Source organism: Argopecten irradians, chromosome 8 (genome assembly GCF_041381155.1).
Source record: "Argopecten irradians isolate NY chromosome 8, Ai_NY, whole genome shotgun sequence".
NCBI classification, from domain to species: domain Eukaryota; kingdom Metazoa; phylum Mollusca; class Bivalvia; order Pectinida; family Pectinidae; genus Argopecten; species Argopecten irradians.
The window spans coordinates 5,287,227-5,315,226 of NC_091141.1; the positions used below are offsets into that span (position 1 = coordinate 5,287,227).

Here is a 28,000-nt window from a genome sequence, read left to right on the forward strand (position 1 = left end):
TTCTCCTTACCTCCATAACGTCGACCTATTATCCTTACATTGTACTGAGGAAAACACAATTAACCTTCAGAGGCTACACAATGTCAACAACGACAACAAATACCGTCACTAATATACTCTATAACAGGTCGTACAGGTGACTGTAGTTTATCTATACACGCGTTATAGGTTCATCGCCGATATAGCATTGGCTGTCCTCGCCAGCCAATCAAATCCGTCCTAACTCCTGTGAGATATGCAAGCAGTACCACGTGACTATAGTAGTATTCTACTCGATGTAAGATCAGACTCGGGAGCGATATTACAATGCGTACGGATTTACTATAACTAAACATGAAGAAAGAGTTTTAGGTAAGTTTATTAATTACTTCTCTTAATTGATTAAGTTTAACTCTTCAATTTGTTTCTTATGTTGATATTTTTCTGAAATGCAATTTATGTAAAAATTGTCAAACTTACAAAACCGGACTGGATCGTTTTGATTGGCTGAGTCGGGAGGTGGGGATGCAGGATGGGAAAGGGATATATATCGATGTTGTAGGTATTGTGTGCTGTTGTAGTCCAATTTGTGACCAATTAATATATATAATACTGGTAATTGTTTTCAGTATAACCGCTCTTTTTAGATTTGCATGCATCATCAAGTAAAGTTTTTTTAAGTAAGATAAGTCCATCCTTCAGCGATTTTACCTATATGCACGCGCCAGATAACCACATGTTGCGGTAAGTAAGTGGGTACTAGCGACTATAACTGTTTCCTACCTCAAGGCATGTTAGGTGACGCTATTATTAACCTATGTATGTGATCTAACTTTATCTATGATATGCATTTGTTACCGGAAACGTTTGAACCGGACAAACCGCTTTTGAAGAAACGGCCGACCATTGTATTTTCTTTTAAGATATTTTTGTCAGCACTTTCTCCCCAACCATATGATGTATGTGTCCGTTTTATGTGCAGGCCAGTATTGTGGGCAACTTTTCTGATATTGGGAAAAAAATTAATGACCAGAAAACATTGAACACATTAAACCAGATATAAAGATAATTACGTGTAACACAACACAAATGCGCGTGTTACACTATTACACGTGCAATACCTTCACAACCAGTAGAGCAGATTACACAAATGAGAGTATCAATGAAACTCTGGTGAATGGAACACCCATACACACATACAAAGCTTAGCTTTAGAATACATATACCTTTACGTTTATTTGTATGTTTAACACACATGCACATTATCCAAAACGTATACATGCACTCACGTGTCTCAAAAAACATGCACACGTTTATTGGTTCAAATTAAGAAAGAAAGATATCTACATCACCAATATACCATGTGTGCATTATAACAAATATATTCATGTATTTATTGAACACAACATAGGCATACTGGACGCCTGAACAATCCCATCATCGTGACACAAGGCTGGCACACTTACACGTGTTATGACACAAGGCTGGCACACCTACACGTGTTATGATACTTGTGTTTTATGTCAGTGTATCAACATTAGACGTAATGTACATTGTTAACTGTACCTTCCGTACGTGTTTTTTTGCTGTTAGAAAATCCTGTTTCCTACCAACATTTAAACCTAACGCGTCCTTGAATCGCTAAAGCTACTCAAATTGGACGTATAAGAACAACATACCGTACATATTTAACACACGAATTGTGGTTTGGTATCATGCCATTTGTCAGTAACCCTATTTACCGCTGGACTTCTCAAAATGTTAATATTTTAAAACGGAATTACCGATGTCAATTCATCAATACTTGAAGATATAAATAAGTCACTGGTGTTTTTTGCGTGTACCAGCCGTAGAACCAAAAAGAAAATAAGTTTGTCCTTACGTTCAACAGACAAAACTACTGGAAGTTATTGACATGAGCTCTTAAGCTTGTTTTTCAATCTCAGTATTAAATGCATTTTTGTACGTTACTTAACTATGAACCCATATTATTTAAAGGATAATGCTTACCTGCTCCGTTCTCATCAGAAGGAAGAGGTCATATACGTCGAATTAGAGTAGAGTGCAGCAATAACATAAATACTGAGAGGTATAAATCGGAAACATTTCCTGATCTGTCAACCTTTGGTTTGATTAGTTTAACGTCCCATTAACAACCAGGCCATTTCGAGAAAATTGAATAGATCGTGATCTCTAGTTTCTAAATATATATGGGTTGCTTACCAAAACTATCAACGAAAAATAGAAAAAAAAGCGCATTGAAATAAAAGTTGCATTTTTCATCAGACCCCTAAAATATTCCAGGGAGTTAAGGACGTGCCAGGTTTAGGCGAGGGAGAAAAGCCGAAATATCCGTAGGAAAAAACCCGACCTGCAGTCAGTACTGGGCAACTGCCCAAAATGCAACTGAAGCCGCACCCAGAGGGGGAGGAAGTTGCTTATTGTATTAAATTACTTACTTAATATTTTTGTAGGTGAACATAGTGTATAAATTTCGTAATGATGAATACCTTGTTACCGCAGTCTCCCAAAACACGCAACATACCGCATACACAGGAGGCCGTCATTACATGAACCTGGCTGTTATTAGGAGGTTAACTTAATAATAAAATAAAACAGATCTGTAACTTATGAATTCATTAATCAATTAATGTATAGATAATAACCATGTATATTATTTCAATGGCTACATTTAGCCTCCCCCACACACAGACTGAAACCTGACTACTGTTATTTGGTCGAACCAATGCAACACTATAAGCGCAGATGGGACTAAACGCCGAATTCTCGAAAGTCAAAATTTCCAAATAACTTATAGAAGGAGAAAACGTAAGTTTTTATGTAAGTATTATATGTAGAACAACTTCAGTTTGGACCTAAGTCTGCCCTTTTGTTTTGAGAAGGCAAGCCAGAATTTCACCATTATAAGGCACAGTAGTGTGTGTACACTTTATAAACAGCCCACAGAATACCAATAAGTAAGCTATTTTGACGGTTATTCACTTCAACCGTTCTCCATTGTTCACCGCCTGTAATCTTTCAAGAAAAAAAAATACAACAAAAAGTTATATGTGAGGTATCCAAAGGTCAAATGAACAAATCGGCAATTAATCATTTCTATAACATGTAATATAATCGGTCTGTATGATACTTCTGATAAGGAGACAAAAATAGTCAGTCCTCAACTGTTTTGTGTTTTTTAAAATGAATAAATATCATATCAACAAATGAAAATTACATTATTTTTCACCATTACATCAATATAGTATTTTTCGTTTTAACAATGTTGCATATCTGTTATGATTTTGTCTATGGCAATAACCAAACTCTGTATTTCAAAAGCAAAATGGTTAATTCTTCAAACTATACCAGTTTCACCTATCATTCCCACATTCCGTACAAACCAAACAAACATCGCACCTTGAGGGCAATTACAAGTGATATAAGATTTGTACAAGAGTATTCAGACTTAGGGTCAGCGAAAAGGTGAGAACGTCACCAGTTCCTCACTCCAGGCAAACCTGTCAGAATGATGGAACGCTCACTACAAAAGCTACCCAACATACCCTTAAAACGGAGTGGACTTATTCTTAACTCCCAATACACATGAATAAAATAAATTTATTGTTGCAAATTGATGCAGTGCTTTTAATCACAATATATAGGTCCATAGATGCATATTGATCAGAAGTGAACTATTTTGCATTCAAAAATTGTTCTGAAATTTATATGAAAAAAATTATCTTTATCTGTGATTCCCGACGATTTGTGTTTCACACGATACCAGACAAAAATGAAACTTTTTGTTTTAACTTCACACCAAAGTTTATCTTTTCATCTGCCTGATAACGCTCCAATACTTTCTGCATTCCAAAGACTACTCACATCGATATCTGTTATGTAACGTTCTCTCCTGTTGAGGAAACTTTGATTATTTTGTCATTTATCGGTGTTAGTAAAACCTTTCTCTACCGTGGGTGTATTTTCTACTTTGCGCCACTAAGCTTTGTACCCATTGGTATCCCTGTATTGTCTATAAAGCGTGTAACGGTTACCAAAATCAGTTGTAATATTTATAGATTAATAGCTTTAGTTGAGATTTTGTGTGAAATCCTAACCTTAGGGAAACACCTTGCCATCATCGCACCTTAGTATTACGTTACCTATGTGGTTGGTATCAAATCATATTCACCCTAACATCAAAATATTTGAGAAAATTTCTACACTGCTGTATAACACCATAGCATTATCTACAGTGCCTGGTTCTGTAGTTACATATAGCATGAAACCGAAACAATCCTTTGAACACTTCATAAATTATCTAGATTATAACATAAATATATGTATTGTCATATTGTTATGTTTTTATCGTTTTGGCAATGGCCGTCGGATGTCAATAAAAAAGCATGCATAGTGCTAAAAGATAGGAATATGGTTGCATTGCAAATGTATGTTAATGTAATCAATAGAGATTAAAAACAAACTGTGTGTCTGGTATTGTATGATGTACCAGATGTTAATGAAGCTTGGTCAGTATTCAAAAATTTAATTCGTATTAATTAGACCACAAATTGACCACAATTCAATTGATTGCAAAACTGTTAATTTTATTTAATGCATTAATTTTTCATATTATTATTCCTACCGAAACACTTTCTTTTCATTTTCTCAGATTCTCCCTGATCAATATCATTTCCAATCCACATAATATAAAAATTACATTGCTATACTGTTCACCAACATCAAACTTGTATTTAGTGCTTTAACTGTTTTGTATTGTGGAGCTCTACAGGTACAACACAAAATTCAGAGTATACTGAACAAATTCACATAAAGCTTAAAAACCGAAATCAAAATGAATTTATCTCACAATTCTAATTAAAGTTTATTTAGAGTGTTTTGTGCTTTCTGTATTCTATGATGTATAAATAAATTTAATTCAATTTTGATAACAAAAAAATAGTGTGCTCTCAAAGTCACTTCTATGTCATTATACATCAAGTATTAATAGTTCAAGCTGATCTCAATATTACATTTTTAATGAATCATTTTTCATTGGTACGTTTTAACAATCCGGTAATATTGCCGACACTTAAAAATACATGACCACAAGTAGTTATGATCCATTAATATCAATTACCGGTTGCTACAGCTATAGTGTAATCAATAAACGATATTTTTGTTGTCGCTGCTCAATGTTCAACAGACTTAAGGGGTCGTGTGTTTGTCACCACTAGCGGTGTTAATTTAAAAGAAGGAGCTCTTTTGTTTTCCGCATTAATGTCTTATTAAGTAGATTTGTTGACTCCAGTTTATATTAATATTCGGTGTTTCTTGTGATTTTCATGTGCAGTAGTCAAACAATTGCTCTTTTTTTGCATGCAAGAAGTAAATAATGTGGTTTATTAATCTCATTCATAAATACATAATGTAATAATATTCTATATCAGTCTTATGATGGTTTCGACGACGATGTGCATTTTCTATTAAAACATGAAAATAACCACAGAATCAAATGTTTTAATAGATTGTTTGTGGGAGAATAATTTTATTTGCATTGACAGAACAATTAACCTCTAATGCATTCATTTGAAAATTCGGACGAGAGCACGATCAAGTAAAATCTTATAGTAGTATGGTTTTAGAAAAGCGGTTCATGAGCGATGTTAACAAATATATTGCTTTATCTGTCTAAGTGGAAAGGCGAATCAGAGATTTATTTTTTGGGATGGAATCAAATACCTTAAGATCATCAGGATTTATGTATTACAGATAAGGACAATCGCAATGTGCATACTCACATATTTTAAATGTTATTGAATATATTTATATTTTATTTTGAATCTCTGTAAGAATGCTTGACATATGTCATGCACGCATTAACATTCAAATTTAAAAGATTTCGTCCAACATGTATTATTGCTTTGAATTTAACTATACTTTTTGCAACATATTTTTTGCGTGACCTTGTTCATCTATTGTCTACTCATACCTTTTGCCTTCATACATATAGTTATAGTCTTCTATCATCTGTAGCATTTTAAATACTTCTGATCCACACATTGCTATCATGATACTTGTTTCTAATCGACACATTGTTACTATGGTACCTGTTTCTAATCGACACATTGTTACCGTGAAACTTGTTTCTAATCGACACATTGCTATCATGATACTTGTTTCTAATCGACACATTGTTACTATGGTACCTGTTTCTAATCGACACATTGTTACCGTGATACTTGGTTCTAATCGACACATTGTTACTATGGTACCTGTTTCTAATCGACACATTGTTACCGTGATACTTGTTTCTAATCGACACATTGTTACCATGATACTTGTTTCTAATCGACACATTGTTACCATGGAACTTGTTTCTAATCGACACCTTGCTACCATGGAACTTGTTTCTAATCGACACCTTGTTACCATGGAACTTGTTTCTAATCGACACATTGTTACTATGGTACCTGTTTCTAATCGACACATTGTTACCATGGAACTTGTTTCTAATCGACACATTGTTACTATGGTACCTGTTTCTAATCGACACATTGTTACCATGGAACTTGTTTCTAATCGACACATTGTTACTATGGTATGGTACCTGTTTCTAATCGACACATTGTTACCATGGAACTTGTTTCTAATCGACACATTGTTACCATGGTACTTGTTTTTAATCGACACATTGTTACCATGGTACCATAGCATCGATAGTATTTTCAATATGCAGGGTTTTGACAAAATAATGCTGCTGAAAAAAACCCCAACAAATATTAAGAAGACAACTTCGAATTGATAGATGAACCTATAATATAGACCACTTTTAGACATGCAAATCATGGCAAGATATTCTCGCCTTCACTGATCACTATTTGATACTATCCCGTAGTTTTCCTTAAAAATGCCCATAAATGTTTATAGTTTGGACTCGGAGATTACCGTTCCTGCTTTCATGTTGGTTTGTTATCACGTGATCTAAAAGACCATAGATTTTCTGATAAAATTAAGTGCGGATAGGATCAGGAAGGTCCGCCATAGAATTGTCCGGAATTTTGTCGATCCGTCCTTACTAACTCCCAGTTATAACTCTGACATTGTACTTCCGTACTTATTGTATACCTCTCCGGAACAAACTCTTCAAAACATGGCGGACCAAGGTGACGGCAAAACCACGATGGAAGGTGATGAACCAACACAAGTTTTAACCTTTCATGTCATTTGTTATCTTTACATTCGGATAATCTTTCCATTTGTTGTAGAGTTTTGCTGATTATGCAATATTTGCTTTTTAAATATATTTCAATGGCATGACAACCTTAGTTTCAAACAAGAGAGAAGAGTGAGGCTCGTCTTTTGACATTTTGTTGCGCACGCGTGAGAGTACATGTGTATAAAGGATAATGTGTTACCACTATGTTTAATTGTGTTTATTAAATAATACACATGTAATTGTAATGACATTTTTAATTACTGGCGGTTTTTTTATTACGTTCCATGCGATATATATATATATATATATATACAGCTTGCCACACGAAATTGAGATATCGCATACAGAATATCTTAACATTATACAACGGACATACATATCATGATATTAAGATAATTAATTGATGATTGATGGTTTGCTTATAGTTTAACTAGATGATTAAGGTTTCCGTTGTATAACGTTATTTGTATCACACTGTTTCTGTTGATCAGTTATGGACCTTAGATTGAATTAGTAAAATGCAATAACGACCTAGAAAAAGCAGTTATCCACTAATGTCAATGACACATCACGCCGTTCGTATAATCATCTACTGCAATTGTTGCAATCTAAGTCATATAACTAAGTTTGAATATTGCGACGTGTTCGTGTGTTTGTTATCTGTCACATATGCTTATGTTTGGACGTTGACGCTCTATATTGTCTTACACATATGCTTATGTTTAAAATAACGCAGTGTACATTCTGTCACTTTTGCATTTGTTTGGACGTATCATATTGTATATCATTATATATCATTTTATCATACATGCTTATGTTTCAACTTTCGCGGGGAATATAGTCTATCACTTATGACGTTTTGACGTATAAATGTATATTATATATCAATGATGACTGTTTGGACTTATTACGGTGTTAGATCATCTATCACTTATGATTATGTTGTGTCGTTTTAAGATATCTATCATGTTTGAATCATCTATTATGTATCACGATATTGATATAGCTATGCTTTGAAATGTTTACTTTATGACATAATACGTTGCTTATAATGTGATGTTTTTTAACCGTGATATTCTTCTTATGACACCTCATACGTTTTCATATTTTGATAGTTTGCAATAATAACATTATGACATGTTACTATATTTGTATTATAATGAATAATGATATTATTAATAATACTGTAATTTTGATAAACCACAATGTCGATGTGAAAACATCGTGGAATATTTCAATATTACTTACATGTTTTTGTATGTTCATTTAATGAAGTTTTAAGATGTTTGTTACCTACCGCAATGTTTATGATATAACGTTTCTGGATGATGTTACTGTGACCTGCCACACGATGTTTATAGTATAATGTTTCAGAATGATTTAATTGTGACGTGACTAACAACGCGATGTTTAATTGTGACGTGACTAACAACGCGATGTTTATAATATAACGTTTCAGGATGATTTAATTGTGACGTGACTAACAACGCGATGTTTAATTGTGACGTGACTAACAACGCGATGTTTATAATATAACGTTTCTGGGTGATTTTATTGTGACTAACAACGCGATGTTTGTAATATAACATTTCACAACTTACGACTACGTTTACTTTATGCATTATCACATGTTTTATGTTATAAGGCCACAAAGTCTATTTATCGATTACTGTTATTTGTAGTATTACTAGTATTACTTACTACATCATGACGCTTGGCGTTACAAACTTGAATTAATATCAATTTAAGGTCATTATCTGATAATCAAATAACTGAATGTCAAAAAACTAATCATATGGGTTATTTGTCCATTATGCGCTGTCATTCTCCTTCAAAACTTTACCACATCTTTCATGTGCAACACTGGCATAAATCATATATGGTACTGCACAGGTCAAACGTTCAGACAGCTAGAGGGAACGCCAGTGCGTTGTCTGTGTAGGCGTGGCTTTCTAAATTACGATGTCAGACAACATTGCTATGTAAATCTATATCTATTAGTTATAATAATATCTTATAATGATATAATAACGTTTAAACGATGTGTTATATCTATAATTCATAACAAATATCTTACATTGATATAATAACGATAAAAGAATGTGCTATATTTATCATTCATTATGATATCTTATATTGATATAATAACGAAAATAGCGATAAGACATTGTTCTGTATTTATTGTTCATAATAATATCTCATATTGAAATAATAGTGATAATATATGCATAAGATATATTTTTATTTATAATACTTTAATACAACATCTTATGTTGATATAATAGCAATATCATAATTTGCGATATTTATCATTGATAATTATATTTTATATATATTGATAAATAACGATAAAATAATGTTGTGTCATTGTCAAGATGTCATGTTTTATAATTATATGGTGTATTTATTTAATGTGATGCTATTTATTTTATTAGTGTTGTTACATTTATAAATGTGAATAGTATCAAAGGAAATTCACCGATTATGTCGTCGATGTAGTCAATTTAGTATGAAATGTGTTGATAATAGTGACATCAATACTTATAATTAATTTCATACTATATTTGATAAAATGAAGTATGTTTAAATGTACCATTATAGTGGTTTTTCAAGGGATTCTTTTTTCCGAATCAATATGTAACGTCAATGTATCTATTGTGACGTCACGATAACGTCAGGGTTTCGCGCCATTCTCGGATTTTTTTTTTCATAGTGGTATGCAAAAAAAATATTGGCCAATCGGAAAGCCGGATTTGGTATGAAAACAAAGAAAAATTAATTATATATATATAACAAATCAAAAAATGTTCTCTGCTTATCAAAGGTTATTAGAAGTTAAAATAAACACATTTGTTACATGTAATTAAATATACAAAAAAAACTAGTAATATAACTTTGACAAGGGCAGGTCGTGCTTGAAGTTTAAAATGCCTACCACGTCAAGAATAAGATATCGAAAATTGATTCCATAGAAATCTGATTAATATCAATTGACACGTATACAGCAGAAATACAAAATCACCCATACAACCTTATATTAAAAGTTTAATATATCTATTTTACTGTTCTGGACCATGCATTTCGTTAAGTTACTTCAAATTGTAAAATGCTTTATTTTCGGAAGGGAGAGCTTAAACGAACTCAAACGTTTCGCGAAAAACTGTATAATGTAGTTAAACAATACATATATAATTAATAAGTATATGATATGTAGATACACAATATATACATAATTAATAACTGTATGATGTACTTACCCAATGTATGCATAATTAATAACTATGATGTAGTTACCCAATGTATGCATAATTAATAACTGTATGATGTAGTTACCCAATATATACATATATAATAACTGTATGATGTCGTTACAAAATGTATACATAATTAATAACTGTATGATGTAGTTACCCGATATATACATAATTGATAACTGTATGATGTAGTTACAAAATATATACATAGATAATAACTGTATGATGTAGTTACACAATATATACATAGATAATAACTGTATGATGTAGTTACACAATATATACATAATTAATAACTGTATGATGTAGTTACACAATATATACATAGATTATAACTGTATGATATAGTTACAAAATGTATACATAATTAATAAATGTATGATGTAGTTACCCGATATATACATAGATAATAACTGTATGATGTTGTTACACAATATATACATAATTAATAACTATATGATGTAGTTACCCATTATATACATATATAATAACTGTGTGATATAGTTACAAAATGTATACATAATTAATAAATTTATGATGTAGTTACCCGTTATATACATAGATAATAACTGTATGATGTGGTTACACAATATATACATAATTAATAACTGTATGATGTAGTTACACAAGATATACATAGATAATAACTGTATGATGTGGTTACACAATATATACATAATTAATAACTGTATGATGTAGTTACACAATATATACATAGATAATAAATGTATGATGTAGTTACCCAATATATACATAGATAATAACTGCATGATGTAGTTACACAATATATACATAGATAATAACTCTATGATGTAGTTACACAATATATACATAGATAATAACTGTATGATGTAGTTACAAAATGTATACATAATTTAATAAAGGTATAACGTAGTTACACATTATATACATAATTTATATACATAATTAATAGTTCGCGAGATATAATATACGAGAAAATAAAATGGGTTATAGTATAATGTCCCTTACCAAATATCGTAACACTATCTGATGTGTTCAACTGTCTCAATGAAGCATGAATTTATAGCGTTAAATGTTCCAAAGGAAGTATGTTTTAACATCTTAAAGATAATCTTGGCGACTTCCGCTGACCTGTTTGGCCTTGTCGTTTTCAACAGGCGGGATTCGCACTCACGTGCATCGCTCATCGCCACATGTCGCACGTGTAATCAGTCCTTATATCGATACCCATTTACTACCGACATGTTTAAGGCACCCGAAGGACTTTCGTTTTTAACAGAGATATTATAATGCATCCGGTGTACATTTCATTTTAGTTACCAAAATTAATCATAATCATTTTCTTGTGTTTATAAAAACATTTTGTCATTTATTTCTTAACATATGACATCATTTGACAGTACGTGGATTTGGGGTATATATTACAATTGATTACATTAAAAAATGGTTTCACCTGGAATTTAACCCATCTTGTTCACTTCCCATTAAAATATGATAATGTAATAAATGATTTGGATATGTATATATAAAAACTATACAATATAAATATCATTTTATCCAATTAATCAATGTGATATGAAAAGCGTAATAATTATTTTGTAAAGGAATCAAGTTCTATAGAGGAACCGTACATAGATACAATTCAATGTTTCCGAGAAACTGCTGAGTGGAGATGGAGTTTTTTGTTGTTGAATGGTATATATGGGGTCCAGTGGATGTAGATAGCGTTTGAAGATAAGTCGCAATTACACAAAATGCATTGAAATATATATGTGGGTACATTAAGATTAAAATAATTTATTAAAATACGTGTAATTGAAAAAGGCATCCCGGATCTAACGAACAGTATAATTCCTAGTAAAGAGTTCATTTTTCACCATGTTTAGTATTGATTACTTGTAGGTGTTTGAATAGCTACCATGCCGTCATAGAATTTTATCACATTGGTTTTTTTTACTATTTAAAAATAGGAAGAAGTTATATAAATATAACGTCTAATATTAAGTATATTAGATTGCTACCTGTCAAAAGGCCTTGTGCAATAGGAATAACGTGGGTAAGGAGGATACGGATGTGCGTAGGATAGATTAACTATTACATGTCATTATGGTACAAGGCTGTTTAAGCTTCCGGGTAATTCTACACTATTTAGCCTAGATGTGAATGACTTGTGGTAGAATCATACATTTCTACCCACAGGAGTATTTAATTATTGTTTGTACCTGTCTATGAACCCTATACATGCAATATATCTAGGTTTATATACATATTTAAACTGTTCTTCTTCGCTTGATTAATTAAACGTTTTACTATGTATACCAGTGCTATATCAGTGATCGTGTTTTTTTACCAATGTTAAACCAAATTTTTTTTGAAGTCAAGGCCATCATTAAACTTTGCTGCTTGCATAATATTAAAAACCAACGGTTTTCTTCATTGTGCTTTGAAACTATCAGGTAGCAAAAGTATGATTTCTAGGCATCCTAAAATATTCTATACCGTAGCATGGAATGACTATAAACATCTGTCCACATTCCACGCACGTTAACCCTCTAATTCGCAATTTCTGATTGGATGAACATTTTCTTTTTGCTTGAGATATGATCTCTTAGATTTGAAGATGATATTCTTATATAAATTCTGTTGAAATAAATATAACGTCTTTAATGTGCCATAATGTTATTTAGTTTTTATGCTGCAGGAACTAGACGGTGTTTTTATATAAATCACAAAGAATTGTAAAATATCTGTCGAAAAGGTCTTCATCTTTGTTACCGAGAGGTTGAAAATTAAGTGATTCTGTCTAACAACTCCGTCGAATTAAGAATCATTACCATTTTATATCGAGATTTTCTCTCCAAAATCCTTAGATCTTTGCTCTTTTTATCACTCCTGTACAGTGATGCATTATGGAATAATTCAGTATCATATTTAAATAATGATTCAAATGATTTCTTGTCATGACAATATCAAGGTCATATTTAAATGTAGGAAACGTCACCGAATATATTTAGGTCGAAACAATTCTACCATTCATATGAAGAATCATCATAATGACAGATATTTTACGTAATTTTTTATCTATCATTACGTTTGCTATACGAAAGTCAGTGTAAAAGTCAGATGTAAGATCATGTAAACTAAATGATTTCTGAGTGGTTAAATTAGCACAGCTGTATTTAGCGGTCTCCTACACTTCAATCAGTTCAATCATTAGTACAACCCCAACAATACTGTAAATTGAGAAATTAAATCACCAAGAAATCCAAGTATATGAGGACTGAAAACGCCAATCTATCTTTTAATAACGAGGAAATGAAATGGTTTTCAGTAAATTTTACCACCTGTATCGTACTATGATAACCAGAAAAATGTCACCGAGTGAGTAAAATCCAGCTGCCCGTTTTTTCCTATTCATTAGCGCCAAATGTAAAAAGACTGTGAAGGCGTGCGTGAAAACGTGTTAATAACTTTTTTTCTTGTGAAATTTGTGCTTTAGCTATGTCAATGGAATAGTCATTATTTTTTCACCAAAGATGACAAGTTGTGAATACGTATCAGATGATGCTATATTTCTATATTTATATGCATTTGTATTCCGGTTTGCTTTATTTTGTTCTTTTATTTTAAAAACATTGTATAGGAATGCGTTAACGTAAGTTAATATCATAATTAGCAACTGATTTATCTACATGACAAAGCAAACGTTATCCACGTCATTCAAATTCAGATGATATTAATTTGTAATAAACCGTGTACTTTTGCATGTACCCTAAAAACATACCTGTGTGAGTTACCTGTATAGTGTAACAATACACGCTGACGTAATACCGCACATGATACACTAACATACATATGTACATGGTATAAAACATCTCATAAATTACTATCATATTGCTTTCCCTCCGGAGACACAACACGCTAATGAGATTGTTAAAAGGAAGTACATTATGAGCGAATATCAGTTAAAAAGATTACTACTGCATTAATTGCTTTACCATGTGGCAACCGTGAGCCGATCGCGGCCAGCATTTACCTGTGGCCAGGCTATATTTGTCTAGGTTAGCCTGCTAATTATATCGGTTGTCAGGCTGATCGTGCACATACCTTATGTTGTGTGTGAGAACCCGGTACAAGTTAGAGAATTCTTTATGATCCGTGAGATCGAGTAATAAACTACATAAGGTAATGTTAACCTTAACAAAGCTCAGCGATTGGCTACACCAACGACGATCGGTTCCGCTAGAGTAATTCCTTAACGACACACTTATGAATGAATGCTAAGACAGCAGTAGTCACGGCCTAACGACCCAGCCAATCAATAGCAAGGTGTGCGGTAATTGGTGAAGACAGAGCATGAATGTAACGGCATAGGGCGCGTGGCGGTAACCAATTACAATTTCTTTTCTAATTGCAGCAGGAAATTACGTGGATTTCCGGCTCGAACACGTGAAGCAGATAAACAATACAATGCCTTCCGCTAGTCCATCACAATACGTAAGTTGTCTAAGTTTAGCCTTTCTTGTATGGTCTAGTAGTGATAATTTCTCCGCTGGAGCTATCGATGAAATGTATTTTTCTACCATTCCTGCATACTCTAAGGTAAATCATATGCATCCATTTCAATAATGCATGCATTTAATATATATGCATATATGCATTTTACAATATATAAAAAAATATATATAATTATATTCATTTTATATGAAATTGGATTTTATAATTAAGTTTAAATTTTCCTACCTTAGATATGCAGCCTTATAGAGGAAATGGACCACAACGCTCTACAGCCCCCCTTTCTAATGGATGAGACGACAGATACCCAAAGCGACTGTCGTCGTGTTGGCTATCCACAGACTACTTTGGACATAGAGGAGATTCTATGTGATTATAACACCGAGTCGGAGGTATCGAGACAAGGAAACTCTTATGAAAACACTACAGGAAGTACTGCCAGCTTTCATTCATGGAACTATTCTCATCAACTTCCTCAACGAAATATCGATATTGCAAACTGTGGTGTTCCAAATGCAAACACGGCTAGTGCACACACAAATTACGTTAACAGTGGCTATGGACCAGTTCTAGATTCGTCAAAACAGGACAGAAACTGTTGTATCAACTATCAGAATAAATGCTTCAACTACGATAGAAATCCTGCAAGTACATCACAGCCATGTTCTCAATACGACCAACGGCTACAGACCAGTGACCACAATTTAGGTAATTATCACTTTACTTCCATTGCATTATGATTAAATTGATGAATGAAATTGTATTTATGGTGTAAGTTGTAATATATTTTGTTCTACATATGCATTTTTGTATACGCTTATATGTTACCCAATATTGCGTTCATACCAAATTTTTAAAAATATCTTCGTATCTTTGACTTAAAAATTCTTATCTGCTTACATGGATTACATAATTCTATTAATGCGTGTATCATTTATCACTTAAGAATATATGCTTATGTTTTTATGTTCGGGTATATCGTAATCTTAACCTTTATAATGACATTGCAATAAAATATAGCTAGAAAATCGTCAATATTAGTATGTCAAGTGTGTATTTTGAAGCTTAAATATTATATTTAAAAGACCGCATAAATCAATAATGCATATCATTTTCATTTTGGAGACATCAAACGGTTGCTAATGTTCATATACTTCTGATAAATAAATATAGGCACATTTCTTCTTTGGACAGATGAAATAAATGTTTCAAATGATTGCTGACTAATTAAAGCGATGTGTTTAACATATGAAATCATATCCATGTAGGTTTATAGAATATGAAATACTACCATTACCAGTTGTATATATAATTGCAATATCCAAATAACCATATTCACTGTTTTTCATTAAAAAGACAATTGGGCTATTTTCTTTAAGTCTTTATTCAGAGCTTTAATGCTATTGATCATTACTTCATAATTTAGGTGACACCTTTTGGAATCAAACTATCTTAATTTGAAAAATATGACCATTTTTATGATGGCATGTGTCCGATATGTATCACTTTATATCTGAAAACAAAAACTAAGATATCTACATGTTTGACACATACATTAGTTTAATTAGCATTAACTCTCTTAAGTTAATGATTAGCCCACCTGGACAGTACATGCTAGATGAGTGAGCAAGATTTCCATATTCCAACTCAAGGCAAGATTGATCAAACATGGATTCCCGCGTAATTACGTCCAATGCTTATTCACCGAAAGTATATTTTAATTTTTTATATTCCTTGATTATTAAGATATCATATTTGCGTTAATACTAAAGTTGATCAAACGACTAAATAATAAATTATTGAAATGTATCTATAATATGTTATTTGATACGTTTGCACAAAACAAATATTGGGAAAAATACGTGGGTAACTATTTCATAATGATTGGGTTTGAACTAATACCTCCCCTCGTTGATACCAGACGGCGTGTGTATGCATATAGCAATTCTACCTCACTGTAATAAGTATCAGACCAGGGTGGAGACAACACTCTCTCATCTTCAATCTAGGCATGGCATTTTTATGAATGAAAAAGTAGAAAGGTTGAGGACCCACTTCAATTTAGTCAATGGTGTATAGACATAATCATCAAATACACATTAGGATATTATGTTACCTACGGGGTTGATGTGGGTTTAGGGTTATGATAATGATAATCAACTCCCATCCCGTGATATGTCATTGGTGTCTTTCTTCTATTTAGGTTGCTAAGTATCATCTGATATGTTCAATGTACCTTAGTTCACCATTCGTTTAAACATTTCGTAATTTATAAATTGAAACATCCTGTTTAGGTTTCGTCACCAATCTCATCATGTATCCTCATGTATGGTCTCTTTCTTGTTTAAGAGACTATTGTTCATTTCACTTTCTCAGCTTGCAATTTAAAATACCATTTAGTAATTTAATTCCTTTTTATAATTTCGGAAGTAATGTTGTATATTTTTTGATACTTTTTTCTCCTGTCTGTGCTTTATTTCATCTTTTACAGACTTTTATTATGTTTCAATTGACTTTACATAAAATAAAATTTCCCGGGTGTTTAAATGTTTCTTTGTCCCTTCTTGACCACGACATATGGCAAATATATGTCACAGTATACGATAAGATATGGTATGTATTACAACTGTCTTTTAATACGTGATCAAGGAAGGGAATACACCCCTCCACCCTAACGCACAGATGGTTAGCTTGTATACATGCATCTTATATGACGTAATATTTTTTAATGATGATCATTTTCGTTGTGAAGGTTACATTGAAATGCCGGACCTAAAAGTTAACTTTTTGTAGTTTTTTTTAACACACCTAATCTACCTATCATCTAATGTTATCAACATGATTTGTAACTTCCTCAATGTTGGGCTGATATCGCAAAGGTTGTTTGTCAGGAAGTTTTTAAAAAGAAGAGACAAGAGTATAAACTGGACGGTAACGAGTGTTAGCATTCTTTACATAAGGTCATCTTATACAGTTTAATTATCCAAATCATCAGAATGAATAATGTGCAATATAATAGATTTCGCATGTACAATAAATCCTCTTTAAATCGAAGCCGGACCTTACAAAATGTCGACTAATCACGACATTAATAGTCGAGTTTAACATACATAGGTATAAAGTAAATATTTTGGTCAGGAACAAATAAAAATCCTCGAATTAATCGGTTTCTTTTGAAATACAAAAGTTTGACGAAGCTCTCAGGTATCGGGATAATTCACGAAAATGTAATGAAATCATATTGTTCATACATTGCATAGTATGATGGCAATCACAGCTTTTGCGGTTAAGATATTTCATTCAGAATATGATACAAATGGGTGAACTGGTTACTAAATGTTATGAAAATCACGACCGTGTCTCTTATAAAGGTATTTTTTTCTTATGACATTATTAAGAATGAAAACAAATACTACGTGTATACTTATATTGGTCAAGATGATATGATATAGAATCTTTCTTAATACTGTAGACCATCTCTTTTCGCGTGCGATTTACTTTCGCGATCCAGATATATTCGCGAAAGTTTATCTCCACCATTTACCATCACCATCATAGTTATTGATAGTAATATCCATTCAAATTTTAAATCCGCGAATTTTAATCATCGCGAACTTGTTTTGAAATAAAAATCGCGAATTTTAATAGCCACGAAAAAAAGTAACAGTATGCATCTATTAATTGTCAAAAAGAAGGATGTCGGCGCCTGTGTGTAGATATTTATTTCTGTTGCGTGAAATTATCTTGTAAAATACTCAAACATTTATTCTGATCAATTTTCTCTTTTTTTGTACAAAAGATTTTTTTATAAACATGACGAATTGTTGTGGTTTTGATTGATATTTACTGGTGACAAAAAACTCCGCTGAATTCCCCGATATGTGGCGGAGCCCTGATTGTCTTATCATCTAGTTTACATGGTTAATGACCTGTACGTTATGTCCCGAACATAGACTGACCTCTATAAGACTTTGTCCATATCGGGTTTACACGCGTTAGGAACGCCCTTAACTTGGTCTACTTGTCCATAACTATTGTTTACACTTGACAGGCTTTACCCACCTCTTGATCTTTTCTAGACAGAGAACAATATGCGGTGTTGACATTGTTCATAAAATAACTAATGTTCATATTCAAATAATTGAGATACAAATTACATATCATACCAACAAAAAAATTTTGTCATTTCGGGACATGCAACATGAATTCTTAGATTAATTATTAATGTCATAGTATTTTTGAGTTATGCATATAAATAAAATATTGTGAATATATATAAGATTTTCAAAACTAAGTAATTCAAATTTTGATGGAAAATTAACTACAAATTATTCTGTCTCATTTTAGTAATTGGAGTACCTCACTTTTGTGATCTTTTTGAAAACTTTAACTTTTTCGTTTTCTTTTTAGTTATCTCTATTTTTTCCTTTTTCAAACTTAACTTTGAGCCTGAAATGTCTTACATGTTAGATTACATGTCATACATGTATATACATATTTTTATCATCTGTACAGAACAAGAATGTTCGTCATGGAATGGAAAATCTCCTGAAAATTGGAACCCAAAACAAGTACTGGATTGGATATTTGATGTAGCAGAAAAACAGCAGCTAGATTGTTCGTTACTGCACGCCGAAAACTTCCGAGGGGTGACGGGCGGCGACTTGTGTAAAATGGGAATAGACGAATTCCTACAGTTAGAGCCAAACTTTGGCGGGCTTTTCTATGATCTCTTTAGAAAGCTGCATGACGGAAGTAAGTTATAGAATTAAAGCTGATTGTTCTTAAATTTAACAAACGTAGTGCTGGCATAATTTGAACTTTAGCTCATCTCATTATTCAAAGTTAAAAAGCGCCCCATGGTCCATATGTGTGATTTGACAGTTGAGAAATTTTAATTCGATGACAGTTGCAGGAAGTGAAGATTAATTCAATCATTATAATGTCTCTGAAGACTACCACTTTGCGTCCCATTATCCCTACTTCCGTGGGAAAATGTCTCTCATGAAGCCCATGTGAACATTTCCATTGTACCTGTTTTCTAAGAATGTTGGAACCTCACGTGTAAAACGCTTTCATGCGTATCTCCTTCAAAACGCCTTAATTCATTGGCGTTTGTTGATAAAGATGCACCAGTGCCATATGGCACGTGAAGCATGACAGAGTAACGAGCCGAGCTACCTGGGTAATATATGTCCAGGTACCCTCTCAAATTATCTGTAAAAAATAGCAATAAAGGTGATAGAGCTGTCTGACACGTGCTATCATAGATCTTTAACACACCTCGTTATCATAGTACAGATGAATAGAATTAATGTGGAAAAGTAGAGATGATATGAAAATGGGATGCGTAGCTTTTATATGATATCTCAATTACATTTCAGGACATCTTCATTGTAATGTAAACGTCGATAAAACTTTCTATTAGCGACTATTATTATTAATTCCGCTGAAATAGGATCCTTCAGTGATGCATACCGAGAAGTGGATCATGTAATAAAGTGCATACCAAGACTTCCATTTCCACAAAAAATATTACACACACACACAAAAAATAAACAAATTTGGTAATGGGTGAATATGTAGGTAAAATATAAATATGTACATGTATGTAAGTGATTGATGATAGATTAGATATATTGTATATTGGCTACGTCTCTTGATATTGATGACTTAGTATCTTCGATGCAATAAAATGTTTAACTTGATGCTGGAATAAATACATTGAAGTTATACTGTATATAGTTTGAGCCCGCTATAAAATGTATTGTGGTATTGGTGTACTAATCCCCCTACCTTTGTTTATGTTTTAGTGGGGTACAAACCACGTATGGACACCAGTACCCCGATGACTGATGGCACAGACGATTCTTGTTCATCTCCTCTCAGTCTTTCTTCCTCCCCTCCTCATTTCCAAATGGAAAACGTCTCCCGTAGTTATGATAATCTACAAGGTATTTAACTGTGGATAGATCGCAGAAGATCACTAATGTTACTTCTTTGAAAATTAGGAAAAATCTTATATTTTAATCTTTGTCTCCCGTCGAAATGTGTGAGTTCGATATGGTACATATTATTAATAGTACTTGATTATGTGAGGGGTACAGTTAAAGATATTGAATACACATTCTTATCGGCTTAAACTATCTCATCATCTCGTAACATAAAATGACTTTGTGGTTTGCAACGTAACCATTAATACAACAACGTAATGATTTTATAGAAAAAGTAGTCCCGTCGGAAATTGAAATCTAAAGGAATTGTAAATAAATAAATATAAGGATTAACTTGAATAATTTTATAATGTTATGAAGTTAAACATAAAATACATTAAGTTAAGATGACTTAATTAATCCTTAATTATCCTGGCAATTTCAATGCTAAATTAAATCTAAACATCGGTAAGAAATAAAACAGAGAGATGATTCAGTAAGAATGGTTAGACAACTCTAAAACTTGTTATTTTGGAATGACAACTACGTTTTGTGAACCAGGAACAAAATTCTCTATAGTAAGCAATCTAACTTGAAATGCAGCCTCAATGTAATTTCCTCTACAATCCTCTTCAAACGAAAAAGTATTTGATGTATGGCATCTTTCTTTTTTTTTTCTTCGACAGACTACCAAGCATGTAACGATCTCGGTAAGCTAGAAAGGCCAGAAAACATGTTTTATCATCAGCAGCATCCTCCTCAGCACCACCAGCAGCCGTACCCGTGTCCTAGGCTACCACTTCCTCACCACATGCAGGCACGACATTGTAAGTACATATGACCACTCGTGACTATCGCAAATGTTTACCAGACCAGCAAACTAAATGACAGTTTTCCAGAAGAATTTTCAGATTCTTTAAATGATCGAAAATTCAAACTAATTTTATTTTGAATATTTTTACTGACACAAATATGATTCGATTATTCACTGTAGAAATATTTAGAAATACGATATGGGGTTGGTTGAAGATGATATCGTCAATAGTTCCTATCGACATTTTCTACGATTTTTTTCTTTTAGATTATAATTACTCGCTCTTATGATACTGGAACTATTATGAGTTCCCTCTTCTCTCTGCTTAAAATCAAAGATAAAACATTAGTCTAAAGTATCAACGTTACGTGATATCAATATTTTATCAAGAACAGGAAAAGTACGGGACCTGATATTAGTACATTTACAGTTATCATCTAAACATACTCTTCTGTTTAATTATAAGAGAACGCCAATATTCTCACAGTTGTATGTGCTGTGATGTAACTTCATTACGTTAAAATTATTTCATCGGAGACGAAACATATACTCGACCTGATGTATTGTTTTTATTGTCATCAGACAATGCTTTTATTTTCACCCATGTGTATAACGTTGCATCTTTTTGTTCTGTCCAGCTTTCCCTGGAGCTACACCTCCCGTTTGTAACATGAATGAACGTCAATGTATGTATCAGCCTTATTGCCCATCAACACAAGGGGTCAACCCATGCAATATACCGTGCGAACTGACGTCAACGCCGATACCAAGACGACGGCCCGGAAGGCCAAGGATTAAAAGTCTGCCTACAGATGAGGAGGCACAGAAGGAGAAGAAAGGTAAGGCCAAGGAACCTCATATAGAAGTCAAAATATAGCGATAATATTTGTGGTTCATTCAGCACATTATTGATATGATCGTTGAACAATACTCTCTGAAAAATGAAATCGTAAGACATAGAAGAAAACTTGAAGATACAGTTTATTTATTCAACGACATTGTTTCGAAAGAATGTGTAATGATTAAGACTATTGTTGTTTTGTACAGCTAAGAACCAGCACCTTTGGGAGTTTATCTACGAGATTCTGATGAACCCACTCTACAACCCGCAGTACTTACGGTGGGAGAATCACAGAGAAGGCGTGTTCCGATTCGTCCAATCAGAAGCCGTAGCACAACTGTGGGGAAGTTTGAAAAACAACGAAAACATGACGTACGAGAAACTAAGTAGGGCAATGAGGTAAGTTTGTGTTATAAAAAGAAACGTCTTTTATACTGTTTTACCCACATACATAGTGGGAAAAAGGAAAAATAAAGGCGATTTGTGTGATAAATATGTTGTTTTTAGGTATGTTCAGTATTTTCCTGTGATACTTTTTTGTAGGAAGAATTCACAGGTAAATTTTATGTAGGAAGAATTCACAGGTGAAGGTTGCGATCAATTGCTTTATTGGGTACCACAACATAACAAAGCCAAGTTGTAATGACTGGTGTCAGTACTAACTACTTATTCCATATTATTAGTATCCGTGATTTATAAATACCGACAGTTCAGTTGGCGTATAGACTGACTCAATAGACTAAAATAAATAAGATAGCATTGCTTTCGTGTAGTTGTAAACATTAAGTCGTTATAAAAGGAAAATGCTTCATAATCCTGAAAGGTTTAGTAAAGGATCGATTACGCAAGGGCACAAGGTATCCATATCTTTGTTAGTAGTTTACTTTTGTAAACGAGTTATCTATCTTCTGTTGTGCATATAAAACTCTGAAACTTTCAATGAGAAAGGCAATTGACGATCGATATCACCAGGCGCGGATCCAAGGGGGGGCGGACCCGGCGTACGCCCCCCCTAAAATAGGAGAGAGAAAAAAAAGAAAAAAGGAAAAAGAAGGGAAAAAGAAAGAGGGGAAGGAAGGAAAAGAAGGAAGAAAGAAAAAAAAGAGGGAGAAAGGGAAAAAATTAAGGAATTAGATAAAGAGTGAGAATTAGACAGAAAGCTCCATTTCCTACCTTTACCGTTTGATGTTATCATTTTAAAATCTAAATGTATTCGACTTTGTGGGACATACATGCATGAACATACTTGTATCCAGGCACAATGGAATAATGATATTTTTTTTCGTGTAAGTTAAGGTTTTATCTGCATCGCTTAAAAGGTACAATGTAAATCCCTTCAAGTATTTACTTTTTTTCCCAAAAAAAACCCCGATAAAATCCCAATATATTAGATAATTTATTGTCATTAATATTCAATATTGACAGGTTATATCTCGATATCCTTAGCAATAAAAGAAAAGGGGGAGGGGGGTGGTGAAAGGAATTGTAGCTGGCCATGAGTCTTCGCTGGTTGACTATATGTCATGCCCTTCATTTTCCAGGTTGTAAATGATATATTACACATTTTTGAATCAGCATTTAAGTCCTGTATTAAATCGTACTTTCAAAACGCCAGTTACAAGATCACTACTGACGCCGAATGCTTCTAGAAGCCTTTTATTTGTCCTAAGAAAATGTGTGTAAAGAAAAAAGTGGAATGCGACAGAAAATGAGAGCTTCTAGGGTCTGAGTGCACCCCATGGCCAGATGCCTTCCTTTTTTGTTTCAATAAAAACATATCTTAACGATAATGTTATAAGATAGGCAAACGATGTTAAAAAATTAATGCACATGACAAAAGGCTCCCTATTAGAAAACAGGATGATAGCAATGGTTCCTGGCACCGTATGGCCATAGACAAGACCACTAGCCTTCTTTTCTTTCGTTGTCCAATACACGAATTATGAATATTGTGTAAGTTAGAGAAAATGAATTATCTAATGTGACAGATAATGTATAAAAGTAAAAACTTATATCGTTAAAAAAGTTCACATACACTTTCATTAGTCCTATAAAAACCTTTAATAGGCGACCCCCTAGCTGCAATATTGTAGCTCAAAAGACTTTTAGACTGAAAATGGTGTCTTCTTTAGAGCTACAATTGTTCCCTATTACTTCAAAACCTTCAAAAAAGTATGAAAAAACTGTGCCCGAGTGATTTTCGGAGGCAGTGCTCCACTACGATACATAGGGACCAATTCGTACCCGGCCTAAAGGCATAGTAGGCCGGGTACGTATATTCGTTCTAGGCGGCCCCCATACCCCCATCCTTTTCTTTGCTTCGTGCCTCTATGAATAGATATTCAGATTTTAGGCAGTGCAATTCTGTAACTTTATATTCAAAATATGACATTAGACTTCAAAAATAATAAACGAACATTTTTACATGGCTTCAATTATTTTTTGGAAAAAGTGTACATTTATTCGAGGGCTTCTGGGGGCCTAGGCGGCCCCCACCCTTCTTCGCTTTATGTCCATATAAATATTAAGATTTTGATATTGCAATTCTGTAAGTAAAAATAATAAATCAAAACTTCAAATAAAAAATATGACACTTGACACGAAAACCATAAATAAACACCCTTAAATGGCTTCAATTATTTTCTGGAAAATGTGTTCATGAAATCCTCAGAATGCAGGATTTTGCACCATTTATTCGAGAGCTTCTGGGGGCCTAGGCGGCCCCCAGACCCCTCGCCTGATTTGCTTTGTCCCACGCCCCCTCTAACCTCAAAACCTAAATCCGCCCCTGATCACTGTTTGATTTCAGACACTATTACAAGCGGGGTATCCTGGAGAGGGTGGAGGGACGCAGGCTTGTCTACAAGTTCACTAGTCTCGCCATGGAACGTGTCCGGGAAAAGAAACTTCCGGTATAGCTGAGGATGCATGTCTAACATTTCAAATGCCATGGATTGTGTCCCTGGATGTTTGGATGCACAGCCAACAATAAAAAGATGGTCTGCTTCATATCGCCATGATTCTTGGCACCGAGTCAAATCGGTAGTATCCCGGAACTATGTCATGTCATGATAAGAGTTTTAGAGACTTATCAGCCATGGAGTAGACTATATATGGAATCGTTTCCGGGAAATAGAAATGTTCCCGTGTACAACAATCATTATTACTGATAGTTCACAATGACAGGCAATATTTCTTGACGTATTTGTATTTCAAATGTATAAAGGAGTATACTTCCTAAGAAGAAACTGTTTATCTTTGTTGTTTTTTTGAGTCAATGTCTTAAAAATAAATATAAATAACGAAACACTGAAGGTTTGAATAAGGCGTAACTTATATATATATTTCTTTGAAATATTATTTGTGATACCATAAAAATGTCTGCAAATGTAAAATGATTGTCGATCTTGTCCTTATCTTGTCGACCAAATGTAATCCTTATTCAATGTTTTTTTATGAAATCAACAGACATTCGACTGAGCTAAAAAAAAACATTATGAAGATCATTTGCATTTATTGAATGGTTCTTTCCAAGAATTGAACTTATGCGAATATCAGTTATTTTAATGAAATTCCAGCAATATTTTATGGCTGATAGCTTGATATATATAGAGTTGCGTATTAGTGCCCAGTTGAGAATTATAAGTTAAGGAATTCTTTAAGTTAAGGACTGTTCATGAAACTGGGCCCTGACATCTGATCTACTCAATATCTGATGACAAAGACGAAATGGGTTTATATCAAACATATTGAGCAGCAGGTCTGCCGGTACATTATCACACTAGAGATATAATTCTCTTTTTATCAATAAGAATATATTTTATTAACATCTATCGATTGATTGTATATATTCACATTTTTTTGTAACTATAAATATGTGTATGTGAGTCGAAGTAAAGGTTCTGTAAAGATTGCAAGTTGAGTGTCCTCAGACTCTGTGTGAATGATGTTGCTTCACGGTTGAGTGATCTCCGTTTTGAATCATGTACTTATTTTTTTACATTCCATGAATGAAACATAATGTAATAACACTACATAAACAATAGCCCTCATGTGAAATTCGGAAAATATTATCGAAATATCTCATGAACAGGTCAATTGGTTCTGTAGATAACGTGACCCTGTATTTACTTCTCTGTGAGGATTGTATGTGTTTATGTTATAAATAATTTATTTTTGAATGTGTTTCTCTATGTGATAGGGTATATCTGTGTCATGTATAAGTCTTATCTATATCGTATTTTGTCTTTAATGACACTAAACTTCGAGCTCTGACTGACATGCGCCGTTTGAATTAATATAATGATTAATATGTATGTAATATATTTGTCTGAGGTGGATTTCAAGAGCAAAATTTAGTCTTCAATATCTTTTTTATTATTTCTAACATAATTGTATGATTTTTACATAACGGTGGAAAATCTAAGTACTTCTTGAATATCTTAAATTTATATTATTGATGAGCTTAATAAAAGAAAAAATCCCGTAATGGTTTGCCAGGTATTGGGTAGGTATTGGGAGTTTTACAGCAATTGCAGAACGAATGTGAGCTGTAAACCAGATAAAATTTAATAAAAAAAACATTTCAATGTACTGACTATAGGATGTAAATACTAAACAATCTACGCATGGTCCCCCATTTTTTCCGATAACCATCAACATAATACACTCACCAATGATAATTTTGTATTCATCCTAAAACAGAACATACCAAAATGGACCAATTATCATCAAAACAAAACAGTTGTAAGAATCATTCATATTTCTACGATAAAATCAAATCATTTACTAGTCATGATATCAGAAGAAAAAAACTGCAATAATTATATTAAATGTACAACTTCTGCAATATGGTCTCAACTTTACAGTGCAGCTTAGAAAGTTTTCTTAATCTATTGAGCAATAGAAGGAATTTTATAGGACATTTGGTTCAACACCGTCATTTACTTGTAACTTTGATATTATTTAAGTGGTAGTCTTTGATATTTTGTTCAGGGTATCAACATATAAATTAGAAGCGTGAATCTATTGCGTCTGAGTGTATTGTTAGGTGATGTTCAACTTTAAGAAACTTGTCAAATCTACTTTGTGTTCATATATATGAATTCATTATTGATGATTTTTATCGAAAATTTAGATTTTTATTCCAACTTTATTTATGTTGCTATATGTAGTGCTGACGAGACATAAGTCGTTCAACGCAAATTATTCAGATAAGTGCTTCAAATTGTGTCCTCCAAAATTCAATATTATCACCGTAGCTGGCGGATAATTAATTGTAACATATAAATTATATCTGTCACAAAGCTACGAAAGTGTTAGTGATTTTTCTGCAAATGATAAATTGACCCTAACTATTATATTTTATATATTCTTATTAAGACATTTTGTTGATGTTGTTGTTAACTGATTGTATGATAAAAATAAAAAAGGAATAAGATAAAGATTTATGTCTTTGTTATC

The 28,000-nt window shown here is 32.9% G+C and overlaps 1 protein-coding gene across 4 annotated transcripts; it reads left to right on the forward strand.

Moving 5' to 3' along the window:
* Positions 1–166: 166 nt before the first annotated feature.
* Positions 167–27,991, forward strand: LOC138329162 (ETS-related transcription factor Elf-3-like). 4 transcript variants are annotated; one of them, XM_069275940.1, is made up of 9 exons: positions 167–351; positions 14,852–15,036; positions 15,183–15,657; positions 19,465–19,704; positions 20,763–20,903; positions 21,569–21,709; positions 22,335–22,535; positions 22,744–22,936; positions 25,347–27,991. In XM_069275940.1, the coding sequence occupies exons 2-9, from the start codon at positions 14,905–14,907 to the stop codon at positions 25,453–25,455; spliced, it is 1,632 nt and encodes a 543-aa protein (XP_069132041.1). In that variant the 5' UTR covers positions 167–351; positions 14,852–14,904; the 3' UTR covers positions 25,456–27,991. The 4 variants fall into 4 exon arrangements, with proteins under 4 accessions (XP_069132041.1, XP_069132043.1, XP_069132042.1 ...); XM_069275942.1 differs by having other exon boundaries at positions 14,852–14,931; positions 25,347–27,990; XM_069275941.1 differs by having other exon boundaries at positions 272–351; positions 14,855–15,036.
* The last annotated feature ends 9 nt before the right edge of the window (positions 27,992–28,000 follow it).

Excerpts from the sequence above, each read along its gene's own strand:
- LOC138329162 (XM_069275940.1), top strand. The coding sequence starts at position 14,905 with ATGCCTTCCGCTAGTCCATCACAATACGTAAGTTGTCTAAGTTTAGCC. Across the intron at positions 21,710-22,334 it reads CCACATGCAGGCACGACATT|CTTTCCCTGGAGCTACACCT; the intron begins GTAAGTACATAT and ends TGTTCTGTCCAG. Across the intron at positions 22,937-25,346 it reads AAACTAAGTAGGGCAATGAG|ACACTATTACAAGCGGGGTA; the intron begins GTAAGTTTGTGT and ends GTTTGATTTCAG.